The 24,534-nt window shown below is 43.6% G+C and overlaps 1 protein-coding gene across 1 annotated transcript; it reads right to left on the bottom strand.

Moving 5' to 3' along the window:
* Positions 1–12: 12 nt before the first annotated feature.
* On the bottom strand, positions 13–19,464 carry NDUFB6 (NADH:ubiquinone oxidoreductase subunit B6). The gene is made up of 4 exons (XM_030193739.1): positions 19,184–19,464; positions 13,498–13,590; positions 9,253–9,297; positions 13–201 (listed from the first exon to the last, which is right to left on the bottom strand). Exons 1-4 carry the CDS (start codon positions 19,361–19,363, stop codon positions 130–132), a joined length of 390 nt encoding a protein of 129 aa, XP_030049599.1. The 5' UTR covers positions 19,364–19,464; the 3' UTR covers positions 13–129.
* Positions 19,465–24,534: the final 5,070 nt, after the last annotated feature.

Genomic DNA, 24,534 nt, shown 5'->3' on the forward strand with positions numbered 1-24,534 from the left:
ACACCAATACAATATCTTCTGAAGGCAAAGTTTATTGTTAAATAAGTATAGATTCCAGAACATATCAATGTAAGAAATGCACACCTATACAGGAACACCATAAATGTCTACGTTTTATTAGAGGATCTTTCAATGATGATGCTCCTCATGCTTCTCATCTAGAGGTGGAATTACCTCTCCTGTCTCTATGATTCTGTCACCCTAAAGAAAGAACAGAAAATTTTTTAAATTCACTTTTTATAATCACCAAGTATCTACATCTTAGAAATGCCCATGTTCACAATTATGTGGACTTCTCTTATCATTTCACGGTGCATTCAAAACCAAGGACCTGCAGGACTTTCCAACACCTGCATGTGCGCTCTCAGGTTTCATAACTTCTTCAGGAATACTGATTATTCAAGAAGTTTATGCACCAGAATTCTCAAGATGACACAGACCAATTATACTAAAACTTAAGCTTTCAACCATATGATCTTCCTGAAGAACATCTGGAAAACATTTTACCTACAACCAACTTATTTAATTACTGACCAATAGTGCTCTCTAAAATGTTTTTTGTTAATCAGCATTTGAATCCATCTTTCATATTATGCTCTAGCGACACAATGTTGTCTTAGGGTCGGGTGTTGTTCACCATGAGGATGAGAGATGCTGAAATCCAATTGCATTCCTATAACTTTTGATAGGGCTATTTCTAGGATTTTAAACATCCATTCCCCTGGCTTGAGTGGATGCTTTACACAGGCAAGGTGAATTCTATAGGGTGCTTAAACAGATTCCATGAAGTTTACATTTTATAAGGACAGATGTACTTAAGTCTTAAGCTACTGTCATGTCTTTACTAGGTTTATTTCAAAAGTATCTTAAAGGAGAAATTAGGCTTTACCTGATAATCTTCTTTCCACTAGTCCTTCCCACTAGTTCAGACCTGTGGGATAGTCGTGTCCATCAACCAGCAGGTGGAGATAGAGAACTGAAAACTGAGCTGAGACATCTCTCTTAGCATCCAGTCCAGCTTCTCAGTAAGGATAAAGTCAGAATAAACACAACAAAACCAGATCAGCAAACATGTGTGGACTTCATCTCTGGACAACTTGTAGAGAACAAGAGATATGCAGGAAGCACCATGCAAGGTGACAGTTGTTATTTGACCCATTACTCTGCAACGACTACACATCTCAGAAACTTCAGGCGGGTCTCTGGAATAGTGGGAAGGACTAATGGAAAGCAAATTATAAATAAGACCCAATTTCTCCTTCTATTCATAGCTTTGCACTATTCCAGAACCTTTGGTATGTTTAAAAGCAGTCCACCAAGTGGTGGGATTCTGGCACCACCGCCCTGAGGATCCAAGCCCCAAAACTGACTTCTGAGTGTGCTGTAATGTCCTCCACTGGAGATAGTAAGGTATTCTCCACCCAGGATGTAGCTGTACGCCTTGTAGAATAAGCCTGCAAGGTCTGAGGAACCTGCTCCCTTGCAAGGAAACAATCTGATGCGATAGTCTTCTTCAGCCATCTAGCAATTGTGGGCTTGGAAGCCATGAAGCTAAGCATCTACTTACCAAAAAGTACAAACTGTCTGATTTGCAAAACTAATTCTTGACTTCCAGCTATCTAATGAGGAACTTGTGCACACTGAGAAGCTTCAAGGAAGAATACTGAGTTCTCCCTGCAAAAGGACGGAAGCTCCACGGATTGGTTGAGGATGAAATGCTGATACTGCTTTCGGAAGAAAGGAGGGAACCATGCAAAGGGAGATCACTATCTCCAAAAAGCAGAGAAAGGGATCCTAACAAGAGAGACTTAAGCTCTGCAAACCTACGTGCTGACACAATAGCCACCAAGACCTTTCAAGGAAACCTTCCGAAGTGGCTCAAAAAGAAGGATTCTGAAAAGCCTCAAAAGACTAAAGTTCCACTCTGGACACGACATACAAAAGGGGGACACAAGCGGCCTACTCCCTGCAAGAATCAAATGATATCTGGGTGAGCCGCAAAAGATGTCTTCTGAAACAGGCCAAAACCACAACCTGGACTTTAAGAGAACCCAATGTCGATCCTTTCTGAAGACTTCCTTGGAGGAATGCTAGGATGTGTGCGATCTGAGCAGAGAAAGGAGTTGGTCAGCATTCAGAACACCAGCCATGGATGTAGAATGTTTCCAAACCTGAAGCAATGTAGTAATGACCAAATTAGAATAACTTTTTCATCTCAACCGAGTCCTTTCAATGGCCGAGCCATAAGACTAAATGGGCAGGGATCCTTCATAAGCACTAGACCTTGCTTCAGCAGACCATGTACCTGCAGAAGACAGAGAGGATCCCTGTTCAGCAGTTGAATCAGGTCCGCATATCATGGCCGCATATCCGTGGCCAATCCGAGGCTAGGAGAATTATTAGACCCCGGTGCAATGCGATCCTTTTCAACACATAGCCTACCATGGGCCAAGGATGGAAAACATACAGTAGATGTGTCTCTGGCCAGGGCTGCAGTACAGCATCGAACCCCATCCAACCCAGTTTTTTTTGACAGCTGAAGAACTTGGGCACTTTGGCATTCCTTTTTGTCACCATCAAGTCCAGAAGCGAAGAACTCCATCGGTCCACCATCAGCTGAATACCCTGGCTGGATAGTTCCAATTCTCCCAGGTCCAAAGGAGTACCTGCTGAGAAAGTTCACCTCCACATTCAAGGCTACGGTGATGTGAGCTGTCGACAAGCAGAGAAGATTTTTCTCCACCCAACTCATGAGAAAGGTCGCCTACACCACCATAGGATGGCTGCGGGTCCCACCTTGCTTGTTGATATAAGCCACAGCCGTCACATTGTCTGAGAAAACTCGGACCGGGGCCCCCACCAGAAAGGGTGTGAAGTTGCTTAAGGCATTCCCTGAGCTCCAAGCAATTTATCGACCACAGAGACTCCTGTTTTGTCCACGTGCCCTGTGCCAAATGAAACTTGTAATGAGCTCCCCAACCCGACTTGCTGGCATCTGTTGTCACCACCTCCCACTGTGTTATCGGAAAGGCAGCTCTTGACAGTCAAATTCCTGCACATTCTGTCTGGCAATCAAGGAAGATGAAGGTCATATTTTTATGACACTGGAGACCAATGGCCGCATATGAGCCGCTGCCCATGGCACCACTTCCATTGGTGCCAGAACCTGGACATAGTCCCAGACCCTGGGCCTGCCTTGACTGAGAATGCGAATCTGTTCAACCAGCTTCAACCTCCTGCGTTCCGTAAGGAAGATCCTCTCCACTGCTGTGTTGAATAGAATGCCTAGATACTCCATCTGTGATGGGAATTAGTCTGCTCTTCTCAAAATTGATGGCCCAACCCAACGATTGCAGAAGACGGACAACTTTATCTGTCACCACTCCCCTATTCGAACAGGACAACGCTTGAATGAGCCAGTCATCAAGATATGGGTGAACTAATTCACTGGTGCCGAAGGATGCAGTGGGTATATGCAAAGTATGCCTTGACACTGAAGGCAGTAAGAAATTCTCTCGCTTGAACCGAGACTATGACTGCTCTTAGTGTTTCCATGTGAAAGCAGGACATTAAGAGGCAGAAGTTTAGATCTTTGAGATCTAAGACCGGATGAAAGGTGCCTTCCTTACTTGGGATAATGAAGTAGATGGAGTATCTGCCTTGTCCCTGTTCGGCCTGGGGAACTGGAACAATGGCCCAGAGCACTAGCACGGAATCTACAGTAGCCTGAACCTCAACTGCCTTGGTTCCCTTTTGATAAGGAGGCTTTTTTTTTTTTGTTACATTTGTACCCCGCGCTTTCCCACTCATGGCAGGCTCAATGCGGCTTACATGGGGCAATGGAGGGTTAAGTGACTTGCCCAGAGTCACAAGGAGCTGCCTGTGCCTGAAGTGGGAATCAAACTCAGTTCCTCGGTTCCCCAGGACCAAAGTCCACCACCCTAACCACTAGGCCACTCGTCCATGCTTAAAGAAGAGAGGAGCAACCGGGCAGGAGAACTTCAACTTTTAACTTTCTGTAAGAATATCCAGAACCCACTGATCTGACGTGATTTTGGCCCACACCTCCCAAACCTCGTGATGACATCCTTCCACCAGAGGATGCTTGGGAGACATTGAGGTGTATTTTCAAAGCACTTAGACTTACAAAGTTTGGGTGCTCTAGCTGACAGAGTAGGACTTCCTGTCCACAAAAAAGGAAGACTGGAGTGCCTGAAAGAGGAGCATCTGACCATATTGCTAACGCCCAGGCTGGCACTGTCTGCTGTCTTGAAATCAAGAGCCCCCTGAAGACAGATGACCAGAGGCTTTCAGCTTATCCTCCGGCAACCACTGTGCCTTAGTTTCCCCAAGTTACTTAGATCTTCTCCAAATAGCCACTTGCCCTGAAAGGGCAGTTTAACTACATATGACTGCATCCACTGCCCAATGCCGCAACCAGGAGTTGCTGATCTGCTGTGACAGCCAAAATGTAACCGGTAGCATGTCATAAATAGCATCCGCCAAGTAGGCCAACCCTGCTTTTACCTGGGCATTATTGCACCCATCTTGTGTTGAAGAGTGCTGATGCCACTTCAGGCATGCTCTAGCCATGAATGAGCTGCACACTGTCGATTGAAGGCCCACAGAGGCCACTTCAAAGGCTTGTTTCAGCAAGCCTTCTAGCTTCTTATCTTCTTAAGTCATTTAAGGCAATGCCCCCTTCCAATGCCAAGGTGGTCTTCTTAGTCACTGCCCTAACAAGGGAGTCCATCCTGGAGGCTGCAACTTCTCTCTCTATTCCGGAATCAACGAGTAAAAAGGAAAGGGAAATGGGACTTGATATACCACCTTTCTGTGGTTTTTGCAACTACATTTATCAATAGAAATCAAACAAAATAAAACATGGAAAAGAAAATAAGATGATACATTTTTTATTGGACATAACTTAATATATTTCTTGATTAGCTTTCGAAGGTTGCCCTTCTTCGTCAGATCGGAAATAAGCTTATTTCCGATCTGACGAAGAAGGGCAACCTTCGAAAGTTAATTCTGTTTGATTTCTATTGATAACCTTAAGAGTGGACTAACACGGCTACCACACTACTCTACTGCAACTACATTCAAAGCGGTTTACATAGTATATACAGGTACTTATTTGTACCTGGGGCAACAGAGGCAAGCCACTGCTCTTCCTACTCTGTCCAGTGAGACCCATTCTGCTGTAATCAGGTCTTGAATGTCTGGATGCATCAGAAAGGCCTTAGAAAGACCTCTAAGACCACTCATGATAAACAGAGATGGAACTCCTGATGCCGAAGCAGAAGGCTCCTCAATGGAAAGCACTGCCAATGGCTCAGGAAAAGGAGTACTGTGCTCCTCTTTACTAAACAACTTCAGTACTTTCGGGTTCTCTCCCTTATCTAAAGGCTTCTTCAATATGTGGCCTCTGTTGAGGCCACATCAGATAAGGAGGGAGAAGCAGAGAGACTTCCAGGAGTGGACAGATGAGGCCAAACAAGTTCTCTTAGGAGCTAGAGAAGCAGCGGAACGAGAAACTGAAGCACCTTGCAGCAACTCTTGACTGTCCCTGCTTCAGTAAATAGGCCTGGTGTAAGAGCAATATAAACTCCGGAAAAAACAAAGATCCCGTTACAGCTGAATGCTCTGTCGGGCTCTGAGGTTGTAAAATGGAGGCTGTGCTCTCTGTGTGATCAGACAGAGGCTGTTCCTCACTGCCAGTTGGCCTCGACAAAATGGCACTCATTACCAGGCTTTCCTGCACCACAGTGCGCATCAGCCCTGCTGGAGACAAATTCCCCAGCATATTCGGATGCTGCGCCAAATCTGAAGACGTGCTGCCACCTGCCACTGACTGTTTCCACCATGTCCCGCAGGATTCCTGACTTGCACGCACTGCAATGCTCTGATGCCAGTTGATGGGTTCTACAGCGGGAAAACTGCTTAACTGCCTCCGCGGGAGTTGCCATTCAGCCCTACTGGCAAAAGCGCAGCACAACGCAACCCCAGGCAGCGAGTCAGGATAACTCCTCTATAAAGGAATCCTGTGCAGCAAGAATGGATCCTCAGAAGCTTAGCTGAAATTGGGTGGCGGAGCAGGTGGGGGGAAGAGGGGTTGGTGGTTGGGAGGCTAGGATAGGGGAGGGCAGACTTATATGGTCTGTACCAGAGCCGGTGATGGGAGACGGGACTGGTGGTTGGGAGGCGGGAAATACTGCTGGGCAGACTTATAAGGTCTGTGCCCTGAAAAAGACAGGTACAAATTCAAGATATGAGTTTATCTTGGGCAGACTAGATGGACCATGCAGGTCTTTTTCTGCCGTCATCTACTATGTTACTATGTTACACCAAGCAGAACTTGCAGCCCTCCAAGTGGTTCTAAGTCAAATTTTAATCAGACTTACCACTGCTGCCTGCTCCTCCCAACCTCACAGTCTCCACAAGTCTCACCCCAGATGAAAAAGAATCTGGACTAATACTCTGTCCCAGCTTTCCAGTAAACCTCTTTCCTTCTTCTTCTTTTTTTTTTAAATTAAGCTTATTGTGCAGGAAAAGGAGAGCTCCACAGGAAACAGGGGAGAGGTGAAGGGCGGGAAGAAGTAAATTTGCAGGGTACCAGAGATAGGTATCTGAAGACCTCCAGACTCAAGCCACATGCAAAGCTCAACAGGGGACAAGGAGCAAATCACTTAGAACCAGAGACTGAGAAGTGTGTCTATCCAGCTGCTGGAGATAGAAAATACTGAGGAGCTGGATTGGATGATGGAGAGCTATGTCTCAGCTCAGCTTTCAGTTCTCAATCTCTACCTGCTGGTTGATGGACACAACTATTCCACAGCTTCTGGAATAGGGGGAAGCTACGTAATGGAAGGCTGATTTACATAAGAACATAAGAATAGCCATACTGGGTCAACCAATGGTTCATCTAGCCCATTATCCTGCTTTCAACAGTGGCCAATTCAGGTCAAAAGTACTTGACAAAATCTCAAATAGTTGCAACATTCCATGCTCCTGATCCCAGGGACAAGCTGTGGCTTTCTCCATGTCTATTTTCCTTCAGAAAACTGTCCAAACATTTTTTAAACCCAGATACACTAACCGCTGATACCACGTCCTCTGGCAATGAGTTCCAGAGCTTAAGTATTCGTTGAATAAAAAAATATTCCTCCTGTTCATTTTAAAAAGTAGTTCCGTGTATCTTCTCTGAGTGTCCCCTATCTTTGTACACTTTGAAAGAGACAGTTACCCATTCTACCCCGCTCAGTATTCTGTAGACCTCTATCATATCCTCCCCTCAGAGACTCTTAACCAAGCTGAAGAGTCCTAACCTCTTAAGCCTTTCCTCATACGAGTTCCATCTCCTTAATCATTTTGTTTGCCCTTCTTTGAACTTTTTCTAATTCTGCTATATCTATCTTTTTCAAGAAACAGCAGCAGACAGGCACACAATACTCGAGGTACGGTTGCACCATGCAGCGATAGGCATTATAATATTCTCTGTCTGATTTTCTATCCCTTTCCTAATAATTCCTAGCATTCACTTTGATTTCTTGGCCGCTGCCACACAATGGGCTGAAGACTTCAGCACACTGTCCAATGTGACACCTAGATCTTTTCTTGGGTGCTGATTCCTAGGGTGGAGCCTAGCATCAAATAACTATGATTTGGATTATTATTCCCAATGTGCATCACTTTGAACTTGTCCACATTAAATCTCATCTGCCATTTGGATGCCCAGTCTTTCAGCTTCCCAAGTTCTTCCTGCAATTTTTAACAATCCACATGTGTTTTAACAACTTTGAATAGTTTTGTGACATCTGCAAATTTAATCACCTCACTTGTCATTCCCATTTCCAGATCATTAATAAATATGTTAAATAGCACCGGTCCCAGTATAGATCACTGTGGTGCTTCACTATTCACCCTCCTTCATTGAGAAAAATGGCCATTTAACCCTACCCTCTGTCCAATAACCAATTCCTAATCCACAAAAGGACACTGCCTCCTATCCTATGACTTTTTAACTTTCCAGGAGTCTCTCATAAGGAACTTTGTCAAATGCTTTCTGAAAATCTAGATACACTACATCAACTGGCTCACTTTTAGCCACATGTTTATTTATGCCTTCAAAGAAATTAAGCAAATTGGTAAGGCAAGACTTCCCTTGGCTGAATCCATGTTGACTCTGTCCCATTAAACCATGTTTGTCTACGTGTTCAGTGATTTTATTCTTTATAATAGTTTCCACTATTTTGCCCAGCACTGATGTCAGGCTTACTGGTCTGTAATTTCCTGGATCACCTCTATCTCTTTTTTTAAAAATAGGTGTTAAATTGGCCACTCTCCAATCTTCAGGTACTAGACAGGTGACAGATCATTAACAGCAAATCTGCAATTTCATATTTGAGTTCAGTAACCTTGGATTGTATACCATCTAGTCCAGGTGATTTACTATTCTTTAATTTGTTGATTTGGCTCAGGACATCTTCCAGGTTCACCGAGATTTCTTTAGGTTCCTTTGCATCGTTACTCTTGAAAACCATCTCTGGTACAGGTAGATCTGTTAAATCTTCAGTAAAGAATGAGGCAAATAATTCATTCAGCCTCTCTGCTATGGCCCTGTCCTCCCTGAATGCCCCTTTTACTCCATGATGATCTAATTGTCCCATGGATTCCCTCATAGGCTTTCTGCTTCTGATATACCTGAAAAAGTTATTACTATGAGTTTTTGCCTCCAAGGCAAGTATTCTTTTTTGGCTTGCTTTATAAATGCTTGTGGTTCATGGCTACACCAGACAAAAAAAACTGTTCAGTAAAAATCAAAGGCTCGCCCGGTGAATAGCCAGAGATGAACTAGGGCATTCCAAAATGAAGCAAACCAGGCACACAAGATGGGCTTTTAGCCCTTATCTGCTAACATATAAACTACTGTGTAACTGCACCTCAGAGCATCAAGCACTCTTCCTTTTCCCTCAGTCATGCTTAGAATTTCTGTATGCTAACGTTGAAGAGTGGTAGATCAACCTCTCTTTGCAGACATCAAATTAAAAAAGGAAAGAGTAGGCTGTGCTAGGGAAGCTGTAGACTGTTATGGTTAAATACCCATATCTCTGCAAATCCAAGGAGAGGTAGGGACACAATAGTTTGTTCACTCACACCAAGGGCAGCATTTATGGGGGGAAAATGGTAATATCAGTTCCTAACTGTGCTACCCCTTACTCCGAATAAAAGTGGAATTGGTCATTGACTTACTGGGAATATCCTGGGCTTCAGTGCCATAATTCCATAGGGCTTTGTCTGAAATGAACAACAACATGTCACATGCCACCACTGCAAAGGTTAATTTTAGTAATATACAACGAGAGGAAATGAAATTATATTAAATCACAGATAATCATGCATCAAAAATCACAACTGCCTAAATGAATTCTTAAATGGCCAGATGTGAACAGCTTTACCACTACCTTCTCCATTTATATAATAGTGGAATATGATAGTGAGTTGTATCAACTTATAAAATGTCTGTGCTATAATTTATTTCTCCATGTTTTTGCAAAATGAGCACATTCAAAATTTGCAAAAATTACTGTGAGTGATGGAAATAAAGCACACATTAAGGCTGATGAGATCATTCTATGACCTGCCATGGGCTTCTGATATTTTGTAATGCATTATGGAAGGTGTAGTCCTGCTTTATCTTGTGATCAGTATTAGAGGCAACAAGAAAAGGGAAGGTAGTAAGAGAGTGGGTCCAAAAGTACAGAAGCAGAAACAGTACACAAAGAAGCACAAATGGGTTTTCAAGAGTGGCACAATCAAGAGTCCTTTAATAAATAGATCCAACATGGGACGTGTTTCTGCGTTTCTACGCCTGCATCAGGGGTCTGATAAAAAAAACAAGAAAATACAAGGCGAATTTTCAAAGCATTTAAGACTTACAAAGTTCATAATAACCTATGGAACTTGGTAAGTCTTTGAAACTGAGCCCCATAGTAAACAAAACAAATTAAAAATCAAAGTACATCAATATCATACATATAAAAAAACGATGAGCTGGTGTCCATGCAAAATATGAACATGAAAAGTAAAAAAAACTTACATGAAAAGTGAATATTCTGTGCCAATTCAATACTAAAAGGAAACATGCTCAATACAAATAAAAATAATACAGTATGGATACACGCCAAGAATATTTGTGCTTCTTTTTTGTGCTATAAAGAGAAGGGAAACCATAACCCAGGTCTGACTTTACAGGGCTAGCTTGTTCCATCGTTGAAAGCAATGTGTCAAGATTTTAGAAAAGCATATGCATTTCAAGTCATTGGACCACAAGGTAGAATAAACTTCCAGTGTTACTTTGGTTACATTTGATTTATTGAAATTTTGAAAAGAAAAAAAAAAGCAGGTTCTGTGTACAATGTTTTGACAGTATGAACTGATTTACTTCATATGAAGAATCTGAACCCCCTGATATTCAGCCGGCAGTGTTCCTGCCCACTTAAATCACTTTGAATATCAGACAGGAAACGTTTTTGGTGTCTTATCAGTATATAGTCTTTATTACTCACTAGTAAAAAAGCCCCGTTTCTGATGCAAATGAAACGGGAGCTAGCAAGGTTTTCTTCTGTGTGCATGTGGGAGTGTGTGTGTCCCTGCCCTCTGCCCTCTCTCCCCTCCCCCCTCTGAGTCCTTCACTGTTACAGAGAAAGCGATTTGATTTCCTGCTTTGCTGTGTTTTCCTTCACTGTTTGTGTTACAGAGAGAGCGAGGGCGGGGCAGACACTCATGGGGAAACTGGATATCTCTCCCCCTTCACACTTCCGGCTGGAGGCTTCATAGAACGTTGGTGGTGCCTTTTATATAGAGAGATTTGTATAAACTGGGTGTTTTATCTAAATGAATAATCTTTAAATGTGGCATGCTAAATTGTTCCTTGCTTTGCTGGGAAGGGGATAGGGGAAACATCTATACTGGTTTTCACCTTTTAAAAAATATTTTACTCTTCTCGTCCTTTGCTTCTCCTTCTGTAATTTAGCAGCAACATCTCTTTCTGTTTATTTCTATACAGCAACTTTGCAAACACACATAAAGAGATCGCCCCTGTTCTGTTGAGTTTCTAATCTTGTCAAGACACAAAGATAAGACATTAGATGTAAACCTCCTTGATAGTGAAGGTTAAAGGCAGCATAGCAAATAATAAACAGAAACTAAACTACAAGGCTTCAGGAAATATACTAGAGAAAATAATGTGAAAAACAGAAAAGCTATGATTAGGGAAACCCAGAGCTTAAGACATAAATGCAGCTGCAAAAAAGTGGGTCTTTAGACAGGATTCAAGTATGGACAGTGTGCTATTTTAAACAAACAAAATGAAATGAAAAAAAAAAAAAAAAAACCACCCCCCACCAAAGAAAAATGTTCTGCCTGCACACTTCTACCAAACAACATGATACACCAATTTAGGAAGGCTGTTCAGGGGATATGGTGAATCAAGGTGGAAAGAATGAAGTTGGCTATGGAGAAGGGCAGAGATAACAGGTTTTCTGGTTAACAGCTTGCAACAGAACCCAACCAACCACAGGATCTTCAGTTTGCTGAAACCGAATCGGCAACCAAAATGGGCCACTAAATTTCTGAAAATAAAAGTGGCCTAACCAGGGCAAGAGATTCATAGTCACACTCTCCCCGGCCGTCCCTACAACCCAAATGGCTGCTGAGACCTTTAGCTGCGGTCTGGTGAGACTGAAGCTGAAGGTCACGACAGCCATCTTGAGATTGGAGCTGGTATAGGCTGGAGCAACTTTAAATTACTTGCTTTTACTGTCTCCAATCTCAAGATGGCACCGAGACCTTCCGACTAGTCTTGCGAAACTGCCGCTGGATATCACGGCAGCTGGTTTGGTGGTGGAGATGGCTATGGCATCAGCAACTGTGAATCACTGTTGTCTTGGTTAGGCCACAAGACCACCAGGGCTTCTAAGGTAGGCCCAAGGAGAGGGAAAAGAGAGAGGCTGTGTGTGGAGGTGAGGGGAGGAAGGAAGGTTCAGTTTCAGCCGAAACCATATTTCAGGCTGGTTTCAGTGCTGGAACCTAAATTTAGTTGGCCTCTAGTTTCTAAGGAGGGAGAAGAGGCAGTGAGGAGCTGCACAGTGAATATACTATAGGTGAATAAAAAAAGCTTGAATAGTATGTGGAAGTAGGTAGGGAGAAAGTATAGAGACTGAGAGGTTACAGGGTCATAACACTGGAGGAAAATATGTTATGCAAATCAATTTTGAACTGACTGTTGAGGGGATAGATGAATGGAATGCTTTGCCCATTGAACGTTCAATACAAAATATGGACCAGTTTAAAAAAAAGGATTGAAAACTCATTTATTTCTTCAGGCTTTTGGTTCCTCTGATGTATAAATTATTTTAATACCATGTAAATTTTAATCTTATGTATGTTTGAATTGTAGAGTTGTTTGTATAGTCTGTTGAGTAAAGAAATAATTTTTATTGTTTTTTTATATTTCGTATATGATTTGTTCCCCGCTTAGACTTTTAAAAATATAGCGGGTTATAAATAAAGTTTTATTATTATTATTCAACGAAAACCTGTAAGGAGCAGGTTGGAGTGCTGTAAGTGGGATGCGATAAGAGAGGCCCTGACTCAAGCCCAGCAGTAGATGCCTGGCCTGAGACAGTCCAGCAGCATGTCCTTCAACTAAGATTAGAAAGATGTCATATTTTAGATGCTCGGACGATTTGCTGCATGAGTGTGTTCCAACCCCGAGATGTGTAATACCGTATTACAGGAGCATTTCAACCAAGTGAATTCTGGTTCAGTTGACCTGCAAAGCTATAGTAACGACAAATTCTTCATACAAGCATATAATTTAAGAAGGAAGAATATTTGAATTACATAACGTAGTCCACAACTAGAGGGAGAACCAAGAAAAAAATCCACAGGAAGGTGGACAAAAAGGAAAAAAAAAAAGAAATAGGACTGTGTCAGCGATTTTTCAGAGTCTCACTTTAATTTGCTAAACTATAATCTATTCAGCTATGATGTAGAACAAACACAAAAATCCAACTAAGGAAAATTGTTCAGGGCCATGGAAAGGAGTAGGCAAGATGGCCAACCACTTGTGGTGTCAGTATGCATTCTGGAAGAAGAAGGCACTAGAAGACATGCTGCTGCTGCTACACCAAATGCAGCAGTAGTTGCTTGTTTAAAGTTCTGGTGTGGCCGTACCATCAAACCACCTGGTCATGGGTCAGACCTGCAGTCTTTGAAATGTGGTCGACAGTGTAAGGTATTCATATTCGCACTAAAAAGATTACAACATAGCTAAAAGGCTAAAACAAATATAAGGTATAAGTAGTGGTGGGCAAAAAATATATATTAGAATAAAAGATTTATATATTAGAGTCTTCCAAAGTTCCATTTTTGCCCGAGTCCCTTTCAATACAGCCCGGTTTACCATGTTGCAAAGAGAAATAATATCCTTACCTGTACGTGGTATTTGACATAGTAGTGAACAATCCAGGCAGGTATAAGCACTCTAGTTATCACAAAAACACCAGTACCATATGTTTTATAAACCTACAAAAAGAAAAACACAACTTGTCATACCTTTCAAAGAAATGAATTTTATTCTACTTGTTCATAGTCTGCACACTATCCCCTGGATTTTATATAGCACGCCTACAGGTCTGCACCGAAATCCAGGCAGATTCTATAACAACGCGTGTAGCTTAACAAGCTAATTAGTGTTAACAGTGCTTAAGTAAAAATGAGCACTAATGGGCAATAATTAGAATTTACACGCTCAACTTGCTAATTGCGAGTTAGGTATTCTATGGGGGCATTCTATTCAAGGTGAAGAAAAATCAGCGCTGGAAAAAAAAAATTGGCAGAGAGCACTATTCTATAAACAGCACTCTGGGTTGAGCGCAGTTTCTTGCGCCCAAAATTGGGCACTGTTTGTTTACGCCAGCTGAAACTAGATGGGCATCGGCATTTACAATTCTTGGAATATTTAGCGCAAAAATGGGGCTATTCTGTACTCCGCGTGTAACTTCTCCCAAAGACCCTTGCCCCTCCCCTGGCCATGCCCCTTTTGAGTTGCATGCTAGGGTATGTAGGTGCACAGGGTTATAGTATAGCGTGTAGGCAGATGCACGCACAAATCCCAATTATTGCCAATTAACTGCAATTGTTACCATCGATTGCTAGCTAATGGCTCGTTTCCTAATTAAGATGCACATGCAGCTTGCACCCACACAATTTTTGGTGACAAAACCTCGGCACCATATATAGAATCCAGGGGTATGTTATCTATTTACTGAACTGTGCTAGCTGTTAAGTTGTGTTTTAATAATTAATGCACATTAAGGACCAAAGTCTGTAAATAGCACCTAAAATGATGCTGAGCACTATTCTATAAACCTTGCCTAAGTTAGGCATGGTTTACAGCAGTGTTTCCCAAGTCCGGTCCTGGAGTACCCCTTGCCAGTCAGGTTTTAATAAATATGTATGAAAGAGGTTTGCATATAATGGAGGCAGTGTATGTAAATCAAGTTCATGCATATTCATTGTAGATATCCTGAAAACCTGACAGGCAAGCGGTACTCCAGGACCGGAATTGGGAAACACTGGTTTACAGAATACACATAGCAACTGTCCCCGTAACTAAAATTTAGGTGCAACCATTTATACCAACAAAAACCTGGTTTAAAAACCTGTACCTAATTCAGATGTGAATCAGACATCTTCCATAACACTAAGAGTAATTTTTAGGAACGCCCATGACCTCCCATGGCCACACTCAATTTTGCAATTCGTGAATTAGAATTTACATGCACCACTTTACAGAATACGCTTAGGGGCCATTTTACTAAGCAGCATAAGTGTCTAAGCACGCCCAACGTGCCCCAAAATAGTTACCGCCCGGCTACTGCTATTTTCAGACGTGCGGCAATTTTTATTTTGCCGCACGTCCATTTTCGGCAAAAATTTAAAACAGGCATTTTTCACAAGTGCACTGAAAAATGATTCTGCGTGTGCCCAAAACACGCGTCTACACTACTGAAGGCCATTTTTCAGAATGCCTTTGTAAAAGGGCCCCTTAGATGCCAAGTTTATTTATTTCACTTTTATCCCACATTTTCCCACCTATTTGCAGGCTCAATGTGGCTTACAAAGACCTGTTGTGGCATTGCCATACAGGGTGAAGTATACATTTGATGTTACAAAGAAGTCAAGAGGATTTGACAAGTAGTTATAAAGAGATACCTTCTGCCTAAAATTGGAAAGGTGTTGTGTTATGGCTAGCTATGGGTTCTCGTGATAGGCTTTGTCAAAGAGGTAAGTCTTCAGCGATTTGCGGAAGTTAATTAGTTCGTTGATCATTCTCAGGTGTGTTGGAAGTGCATTCCACAGCTGTATGCCCATATAGGAAAAGCTGGTCGCGTGAGATAGGTTGTATTTTAGTCCTTTACAACTGGGGAAGTGTAGGTTAAGAAAGGTGTGGGAAGATTATTTTGCGTTTCTGGGTGGTAGGTCCACTAGGTCTAGCATATAGGTCGGAGCATCTCTGTAAATGATTTTATGAACAATTGTGCAGATCTTGAACGTGGTGCGTTCTTTAAGTGGGAGCCAGTGTAGTTTCTTTCTCAAGGGTTTTGCACTTTCATATTTTGTTTTCTCAAATATGAGTTACCCAGGCTGGAGACTTTTTGGTCAGTCCTGGTTTTGACTTTACATTCCATAGCAGTGTGGGATTAGTAGAGCCTGATCCTGCCCATTGAAATCTGTGCTGCAAACCCCACAATACTCCGGGATGGGGAAAGAAAGCCAAGATTGTCCCAAGATCTCCAGCAAAGAACCAGGTGACTTGGCATCTCTATTTAGCATGTGTAAATTCTAATTAGTGCCACTTAGTGCTGATAATTGCTTGTTAGTGGCCATTATCAGCACTGATTGGCTTGTTAAATAATTAAGTTGCACACACAATCTGGCCGCATGGCCAAAACTGCGCACACAACTTTAGTTGCCATATATAGTATCTGGCCCTAATATGTGACAGATACTGCAGTACACGTAACCCTACTTCAATAGGTATAGGTAAGTGAACTGCATTATTGGGATACAGTTAATTAATGCATTATCAACTGTATGGAAAGATACAACAAATATCTCCAACAGTTAACACAGATGCTTTGCAGTTACTCCATGGTAACTGCATAGTTAACACATCAGTTCAGTCGACAAGCCCCTATGTCAGTGGTTCTCAATGTGGGTAGCTGAACCACCCAAGACTCATAGATTAACTAAAGATAAAAACACCACTGAGATATTTGGTTGTGATGACACTGTGAACAGGGCCGGTCTTAGCAAGTGCAGGGCCCTGTGCAGACCAATTTGGTGGAGCCCCATCCTAGCCCCGCCCCACCCTAGCTCCACCCCATTGATAAGCAAAAATAATATAGATATATGCAATAAAATAAAAATGAAATGAAAAAAATATACAATAAAATAAAGTGATGTGTAAAATATAATGTACAATATAAAAACATATAGACCACTAAGGTATTAAAATTGTTTTAAAATATATACCACAACTCTCTGACTCAAGAAGACTCCGACTGTCACTCTGTCTCTGACTGGCTGTGGCTGGAAGCTCAAGCTGGAACTGGAACTCTCTCAACTCTCTCTGCCCGGCCCGCCCTTGAAGAAGGAAGTTGTCGTGGGGGTGGGCCTCATCATCAGTGGTAGACCAGGACTGTCTGTTACCAAGCAGGACGGATCTACTGCTTTGCTGCAGTCTGCGGCGCTCACGCACGCAGAACGTGTCGCGACCATCATGCCACGCGGCCTGGGGGGGGTCAGAGGTGCGGACTCACTCAGGAGGAGAGGTACGGTCCGGCGACTGGGCGAGCAGGGCCAGGGAGCGCTGCAGCCCGGCTGCTGCAAGTTTCTGGCAAGCAGCTGGCTCACGCGCAGCAGAGCAGTCTGACTGGGTTTGGGTTGCGGGTGGTTGGCAGCGGACTGTGAGCGCCGGTGCGGGAGCGGGATGGAACGGAGGAGACAGAGTTGAGGTGCGCTGTGCGGGGCCCCCTTAAGCATGAGGCCCTATGCGGCCGCCTCGGCCTAAGACTGGCCCTGACTGTAAAATCTGAGCACATCCAGCTTCATTGTGTTATACCAGTAGCGCACTTTAGTAAATTAGCTTCTCTGTTTCACTGGAACACAGTAGCAATACTTGGGGGGGGGGGGGGGAGAGGGAGAGAGAGAGAGAGAGGAGACCCACAAAACATTACAGCATACAACAGCTAAGTTTAACAAATTTTTGAGTTATTCTTTCTTCACCACGTCAATGAAGAAACAATACAAACTACCTTTGTATTTCCGTTGTCCATCCTCCACCCACATACACACAAAAAAACATTACTGTACATACATCCAAGCTAAGATACCACCATACTCTGCTCTAACCCAGGAATAAACACTTTAAAGCTCTAACAGAATCCTTTAGACAAACAACTGCATCCTCACTCACAACACCTAGGGAAAACCTACTACGACACAAAGAAAGAACATAAGAGTAGCCATACTGGGTCAGACCAATGGTCCATCTAGCCCAGTATCCTGTTTCCAACAGTGGCCAAGCCAGGTCACAAATAACTGGCAGAAACCCAAATCGTGGCAACATTTTATGCTACAAATCCCAGGGCAAGGAGTTGCTTCACCATGTCTGTCTAAATAGCAGACTATGGACTTTTTCTCCAAGAACTTATCCAAACCTTTTTTAAACCCAGATATAACCGCTGTTACCAAATCCTGCGGCAAAGAGTTCCAGAGCTTAACTATTCATTGAATGAAAAATTATTTCCTCCTATTTAAGTATTTCCATGTAACTTCCCTGAGTGTCCCCTAATCTTTTACTTTTGGAATGAGTAAAAAATCAATTTTCTTCTACTAGTTCAGACGCAACAACTTCCATGCAAACAAAGACACTGACTTGAAATTTTGAACAAGCATTATGCTTGTGCTGGACATAATACTGCCAGATTTGCAACTAACCAGCATCTATAACCGCCCTGCAGGATCTCTTCAAAGTTGGCACTGCCTCCCCCCCAGCGTTGGCGTCAACCCAAGGAAGAGGAGGGAGGCAGGCTACCTCCCTCCTCCAACAAAGGTAGGGGGACGTGAGGGGGTTCTTTTTTACGCTAGACCACCAGGGATTCGATCGACAACGCTGGGGGAGGGGGGAGTTGGGGTGGGCTGGAGGTCCACCGGACCTCCAGCCCCCCCCCGTCGCTCACTGGGAGGGGGTGTTTGGCCGACAGCCACTGGACCACCAGGGACTATTTTCCAGGGGTTTGAGGGGCTGGAGACCCACCAGATCTCCAGCCCTCCCTGAACTTGGGGGGGGGGGGGGGGGGGGGGAGGAGTCGTCGTCGGGGGGGGGGGGATCGTCTGGGGGACCGGAAGTCCACCGGACCTCCAGCCCCCGTTGCTCGGGGCAGGGGTAGTCAGGGCCTGGTGGTCCCATGGACCTCCAGCCCCTGTGTTTGACAGGTTTGGGCTTTTGACAGCCTAGGGCTGTCAAACAAGTGCTGGAGGATTGTGCTGAGCGCATGCTCAGGCACAATTCGCCCGCACTTCTACCCCATGATCAGAGATAATTGTGCTGCTTAAATTTACATGCATTATCTCTGATCATTGGTCTAATAGCGCCCTGCGCTGTTCCAGCGCTATTTTAGAACGCTGTTTGGAACAGCGCGGGGTTTTTGATCATCTGCCTGTAAAAGATTTGTGCAGCGCTGGGTTATGGCTGGTGAACGCTGCACACTGTAAGCAGTAGTGGCCGTGAAAACAAAGAAGTGCTCCTTCTGTCATTAAACCTTATTTTAAGCTTGAGAACGACCGATCCGCTAAGTTACGCCCCCTGTGACGTATATTACCGTTGCACGGAGGATCACAACTTTTAAGGACAAGATTGGTAAGGAAATAGGAGGATCCCGAGAGAATAATCCTCTGTTAACTACATCAGCTGTCTTCTTCTGAAAACATTTATTTTGGAGGATATATGTAAAATGTCCACATGTTAACGACTGGGCAAAGAAAAAAATTAACTTTTAAAGGTTTTTAAATCGAATCCGGGAGGATCCCGCTGTATCCGTTTTTTTACCTTTTGCCTCCAGAGGCTCTGAGGCTTCAGAAAGTTCTGCCAGAAGCGTTGCACTGGCCCAGGATTCTCGGGTGGCAGCACAGGCTCGCGGGGGCTCAGCTCTTGGTCCTTGAGCCATTTCCGCCGCAATACCCGCAACTGCTCCAGTCGCAGCTTCTCATCCGGACTGTATCCCGACATGACGGTGCGCGCACTGTAACTTCGGCGACCTCCTCCGAGTCGCGACCTTGCAAAAAAAAAAACAAAAAACAAACCGGAGTACACACCCCCTCCGGCGCGGGGTGATGATGATGAACTACACACAGACCGGAAGCTTCCGCATAGAGAAGGAACCAATTAGGTTTTCGCTGTTTCCCCTTCCGTCGCAGCCGTCATCACCGTACACTCAGGGGAGGATTGATTAAGAACAGGAGGCGACATGACGTCAAAACATTGAAGCCGCTTAGGTTAATCTCTGTTTCCTGTTCCCCGCGCAGCCGTAGTTCTGCGTACACTCAAAACAGCAAGCACAGCACACCTATGAGCTGGTGCATCCACGTTGACGTTTTTTATTGTTGCTGCTAGCATTTTCATTTAATCTCACTTATATTTTCAAACATGCCGACTTGTGCAGTGTACACAGAGGAAGTATAAAGACGGAATAACTTTTAGAGTAGTAATTTGTTATAAACCGTAATCAGAGTGTCATTTGGAAGGGCTGGTTATGTTTTGTGGATTGCAGTGGTATCTTATAAAAATGTACTGGATATTTACTACTACTATTTAAAAGACAGACATTGAATAATGAAGGCAGAGCTACCTTGAAGCAGAAGTCCAGAGTCAGTCTAAATGTTCCAAGATTGTCCAGTTCAGCACACTGGGGTGCTTTTACTAAGGTGTGCTGAAAAATGGCCTGCAGTAGTACATAAGTAATGCCATACTGGGAAAAGACCAAGGGTCCATCGAGCCCAGCATCCTGTCCACGACAGCGGCCAATCCAGGCCAAGGGCACCTGGCAAGCTTCCCAAACGTACAAACATTCTATACATGTTATTCCTGGAATTTTGGATTTTTCCAAGTCCGTTTAGTAGCAGTTTATGGACTTGTCCTTTAGGAAACCGTCCAACCCCTTTTTAAATTCTGCTAAGCTAACCGCCTTCACCACTTTCTCCGGCAACGAATTCCAGAGTTTAATTACACGTTGGGTGAAGAAAAATTTTCTCCGATTTGTTTTAAATTTACTACACTGTAGTTTCATCGCATGCCCCCTAGTCCTAGTATTTTTGGAAAGTGTGAACAGAAGCTTCACATCCACCTGTTCCACTCCACTCATTATTTTATATACCTCTATCATGTCTCCCCTCAGCCGTCTCTTCTCCAAGCTGTATAGCCCTAGCCTCCTTAGTCTTTCTTCATAGGGAAGTCGTCCCATCCCCGCTATCATTTTAGTCGCCCTTCGCTGCACCTTTTCCAATTCTACTATATCTTTCTTGAGACGCGTGTTTTGGACGCATGCAGAATAATTTTTCAACGTGCATACAAAAAATGCCTTTTTTGCCAAAAACAGACGTGTGGCAAAATCAAAATTGCCGCGGGTCCATTTTGGGTTTGAGACCTTACCGCCAGCCATTGACCTAGCAGTAAAGAATCCAGGCAGTAATGACCTACGCGCACCAAATGCCACTTGGCTTGCATCCGTTACACGCGCCCAAAAATAAAAAATATTTTTAGACGTGCGTATCAGATGCGCGCCAAAAATGAAATTACCACAGAGCCACGTGGTAGTCGGGCAGTAACTCCATTTTGGTGTGCGTAGACGCTTTCATGGCTTAGTAAAAGGGACCCACTATTAGCCACCGAGTTCATACAGAGTTAATTATGTTCAGTGGAAAATAAATGTTGGTTCAGGCTGCCTGCTATGTGAATATTCTATCATTTTTTCATTATTGCTACCACATATTACATATTATGGGCATTTGCTTTAAACATTGATGGTTTTAATTTGTTTATCCAGACCTAGGGTTACCATTCGTCTGGATTTCCCCGGACATGTCCTCTTTTTGAGGGCATGTCCGGGGCGTCCGGCGGATTTTGCCTGCACCCACGTTTGTCCGGATTTCTGGACAAACGTGGGCGTGGGTGCGGGTGGGCGCGTGCGTGTGGGCGGGCGATCGGCGCCGTGGGTCTGGTCTCCCGTCCCCTCCCCTTCCTTACCATGTTCTCTGGTGGTCTAGTGACGTCTTCAGGGCAGAAAAGAGCCCCCTCTTTCCTGCCCAGAGCGCTGCCTCCCCTGTCTATCATCCTCCTCGGTCTGGCTGGGGATTCAAAATGGCCCCGAGAGTTGAACTCTCGCGAGGCCGCTTCAACTCTCGGTGGCCATTTTGAATCCCCAGCCAGACCGAGGAGGATGCAGCAGGCAAGGGCAGGCAGCGCTCCGGGCAGGAAAGAGGGGGCTCTTTCCTGCCCCGAAGAGAAGACGCTACTAGACCACCAGGGCTAGATAGTAAGTGAGGGGGGGGGAGCGGGGAATAGAGGGGCGGAACGAGGACCCGAAGGGGGCGTGGTGGGGGCGGGGTATGAGGCGTGGCGGGGGCGGGGTAGGGGGCGTGACATGTGTCCTCTTTTTCAGAGGACACAAAATGGTAACCCTATCCAAATGGTTTTGCTTTTTAAACCCAAAGGTGAATCCTAAGGGTGGTTGAACAATTAGGTATAAACTGTGTTGTTTCTGACTTTACTTGTTTTGGAGTGCTTTGGGTCCTGCTGATCTGTACATCTGCTATCTGGAATTTTGGAAGATTGAAATAAGAAAATAAAAATTAATTTTTGGATGTACTCTATAGAAGTTGTTGTTTACTTTTGCAATGTGATGAATGCCTGTTCTGGTGTGTGCATGTGATAATTATTTATTTATTTATTTGTTACATGTGTATCCTACATTTTCATACCTATTTGCAGACTCAATGTGGCTTACATAATACCGTAAAGGCATTCGCCAAGTTTGGTAAGCGACAAGTACAAAAGATGTTATGGTGGTATAGGGAAGATAAGATTCAGTCACATGGGGTTAAAGGTAGGAAGGTTTGATAATGTCCAATACGATCTTTGATAGTGAAGTGTTGCAGGGTTGAGGCATTTAAGTTGGGTCAGTCGGGTATGCCTTTCTGAACAGGTGAGTCTAATGATTTCCTGAATTTTAGGTGATCGTATGCCAAAAAGTGGCCTGTGGTAGTATGGGCGTGTGTATTGGGCACGCGCTGGGCCATTTTTCCTGCGCATCTGGAAAAAAGTGGGGGTTTGGGCCGTGAAGTGGAAGTGCGGCAAACTGAAAACCAGTTCGCGTCCATTTATGACCTGAGCCCTTAACGCCACCCACTGACTTAGCAGTAAGGGCTCACGCCCTTGCAGTAACCGTCCAGCACACGCCAACTGCCGATTGCTGCCGGGAACGTGAGGGTATCCTGTTTACTGATGGGTTCATCTTAACTGTTGTTGTAATCTGCCTTGGGAAGCCTGGTGTTATAAAGACTGGAAGTAAAATTAAACTCTCCTTTCATTGGGGCACATGGATTATTCTATTTTGAGCATGTTTCATGGACAAGTGGTTTTCATAAGTCAAAATAATAAAAATAAATATCTTTTTGTGCAGATCTGTCCTTTGTTTAAACATAACTAAATGGGTTATAAGCCTCTAATGCAGTCCACCGGTTTTCTTATATTTTGTCCTTGTGATGACTTATACTGTGCCAATACTGGAAATGCAGTGAGACAGAATAATAGAATTCAGTGACATCCAACACTTATTAATTAGCATTATAATTGTGTTCACATTTGGGTAATACTGTTGAAAAATGACTTAAAGAAGAAATAAATATATATCACAGAACTGGAAAATGTTGGCACATTTAGACTGACTCTGGACTTCTGCATGAAGTTAGCTCTGCCCTCATTATTTAATATCTCTCTTTTAAATAGTAGTAATAAACAATGTCCCATCAGCACTTTCATAATATACCTCTGCATTCCACAAAGCAAATGGAGCAAGTTCCCACAAACCATCTTTCTCGTTTGATCTAGGCACAGGAAAAAAAAAAAGATTTTAAATGTTCCCAGGTTTCAATCTAATTCATGTTTAATGTGGGATATAAATGTCATAAATAAATACATAAATAAATAGATAGGGACTCTGAATGTTGAGCACCTGATTCTCATAACATGATGTCTGTTTTAGTGGCCGTTTACCAGGAGAAAAAAAATCTGTGCACAAATATAACACATGCTAGTGTGTCCCTATAACCAGCCCCTTCAAATGACATACTGATTACGATTTATAACAAATTACTACTCTATGAAAAGTTATTCTGTTATTATACTTCCTCTGTGTACATCCATGTGCTGCACAAGCTGGCATGTTTGAAAATGTAAGTGAGATTAAATAAAAATGCTACCAACAATAAAGAGCGACAACGTGGATGCAGCAGCTCATAGGTTTGTTTGCTTTGTTTTGAGTGTACACAGAATAACGGCTGAGCGGGAAAGGCGAAACAGAGATTAACCTAAGTGGATTCAACGTCATGTCATCTCCTGTTCTCATCAAACTTCCTTGGGCGGGATGGCGCATGCCGCACACGTTTCTCAGTGTGTCATTGGTTCCTCATTAGCGCTTTGGTGTATGTGCGGGCACTTGGTAGTGATCAGCAGGTTAGGACTGAGGTTTGGAATTATATCCTATCAATAAGCAAAAAGTGTCCTGATTTTGACTTAAACAAAATAATTAATTGAACCAATTGCTTCAAATGAATTGGGAGCCAGTGCGGGCATTCCTTGAGGTGCCCATGAGCTCTTTGCAAGCTATTTTATGTATAGAAAGACTGTATATGTTACTCATTATTAGAGCTGCCAAGTAACCCAGTTCCAGTATGGAGAGTTTGGACAGTTCAGTCAACCCAACCTAACCCAACCCTCCCCCATCAAGTCCTTGAAATACTCCACCCCCTCATCAACCCCCTAACATGCCTCCCTGATATTGGGATGCCAACAATGAGCCTATCCCTTCACTAAACCCCCACCTCTCAGACCTAAAACCCCATACCCCAGATCCCAACCCTCCTCCCCCAGGACTTACCTGGGGACAGCATTGGTGTCCCAGTGGTGTAAGGTGGTAGTGATCCTTCGCTGGAAAGATGATGCCTAACTGTAATGCCTGCTCCAAAACGTTTAATTACTCAAAAATAGTTAGTAGTTACCCAGTAGTTACAAGCACAAGGAGAAATTAGATTTTACCTGCTAATTTGCTTTCTTTTAGTTCCTCCAGACTGGCACAGCTGGGGTTGCGCACTCCGACCAGCAGATGGAGACTGAGAACCACAAAC

This window comes from Microcaecilia unicolor, chromosome 2 (assembly GCF_901765095.1).
Source record: "Microcaecilia unicolor chromosome 2, aMicUni1.1, whole genome shotgun sequence".
Lineage (NCBI taxonomy): Eukaryota > Metazoa > Chordata > Amphibia > Gymnophiona > Siphonopidae > Microcaecilia > Microcaecilia unicolor.

Coding starts and splice junctions, on each gene's coding strand:
- NDUFB6 (XM_030193739.1), bottom strand. CDS start 19,363: ATGTCGGGATACAGTCCGGATGAGAAGCTGCGACTGGAGCAGTTGCGG. Junction 13,591..19,183: donor AGAGCCTCTGGAGGCAAAAG/GTAAAAAAACGG, acceptor TTCTTTTTGTAG/GTTTATAAAACATATGGTAC. Junction 9,298..13,497: donor ATGTCAAATACCACGTACAG/GTAAGGATATTA, acceptor TGTTCATTTCAG/ACAAAGCCCTATGGAATTAT.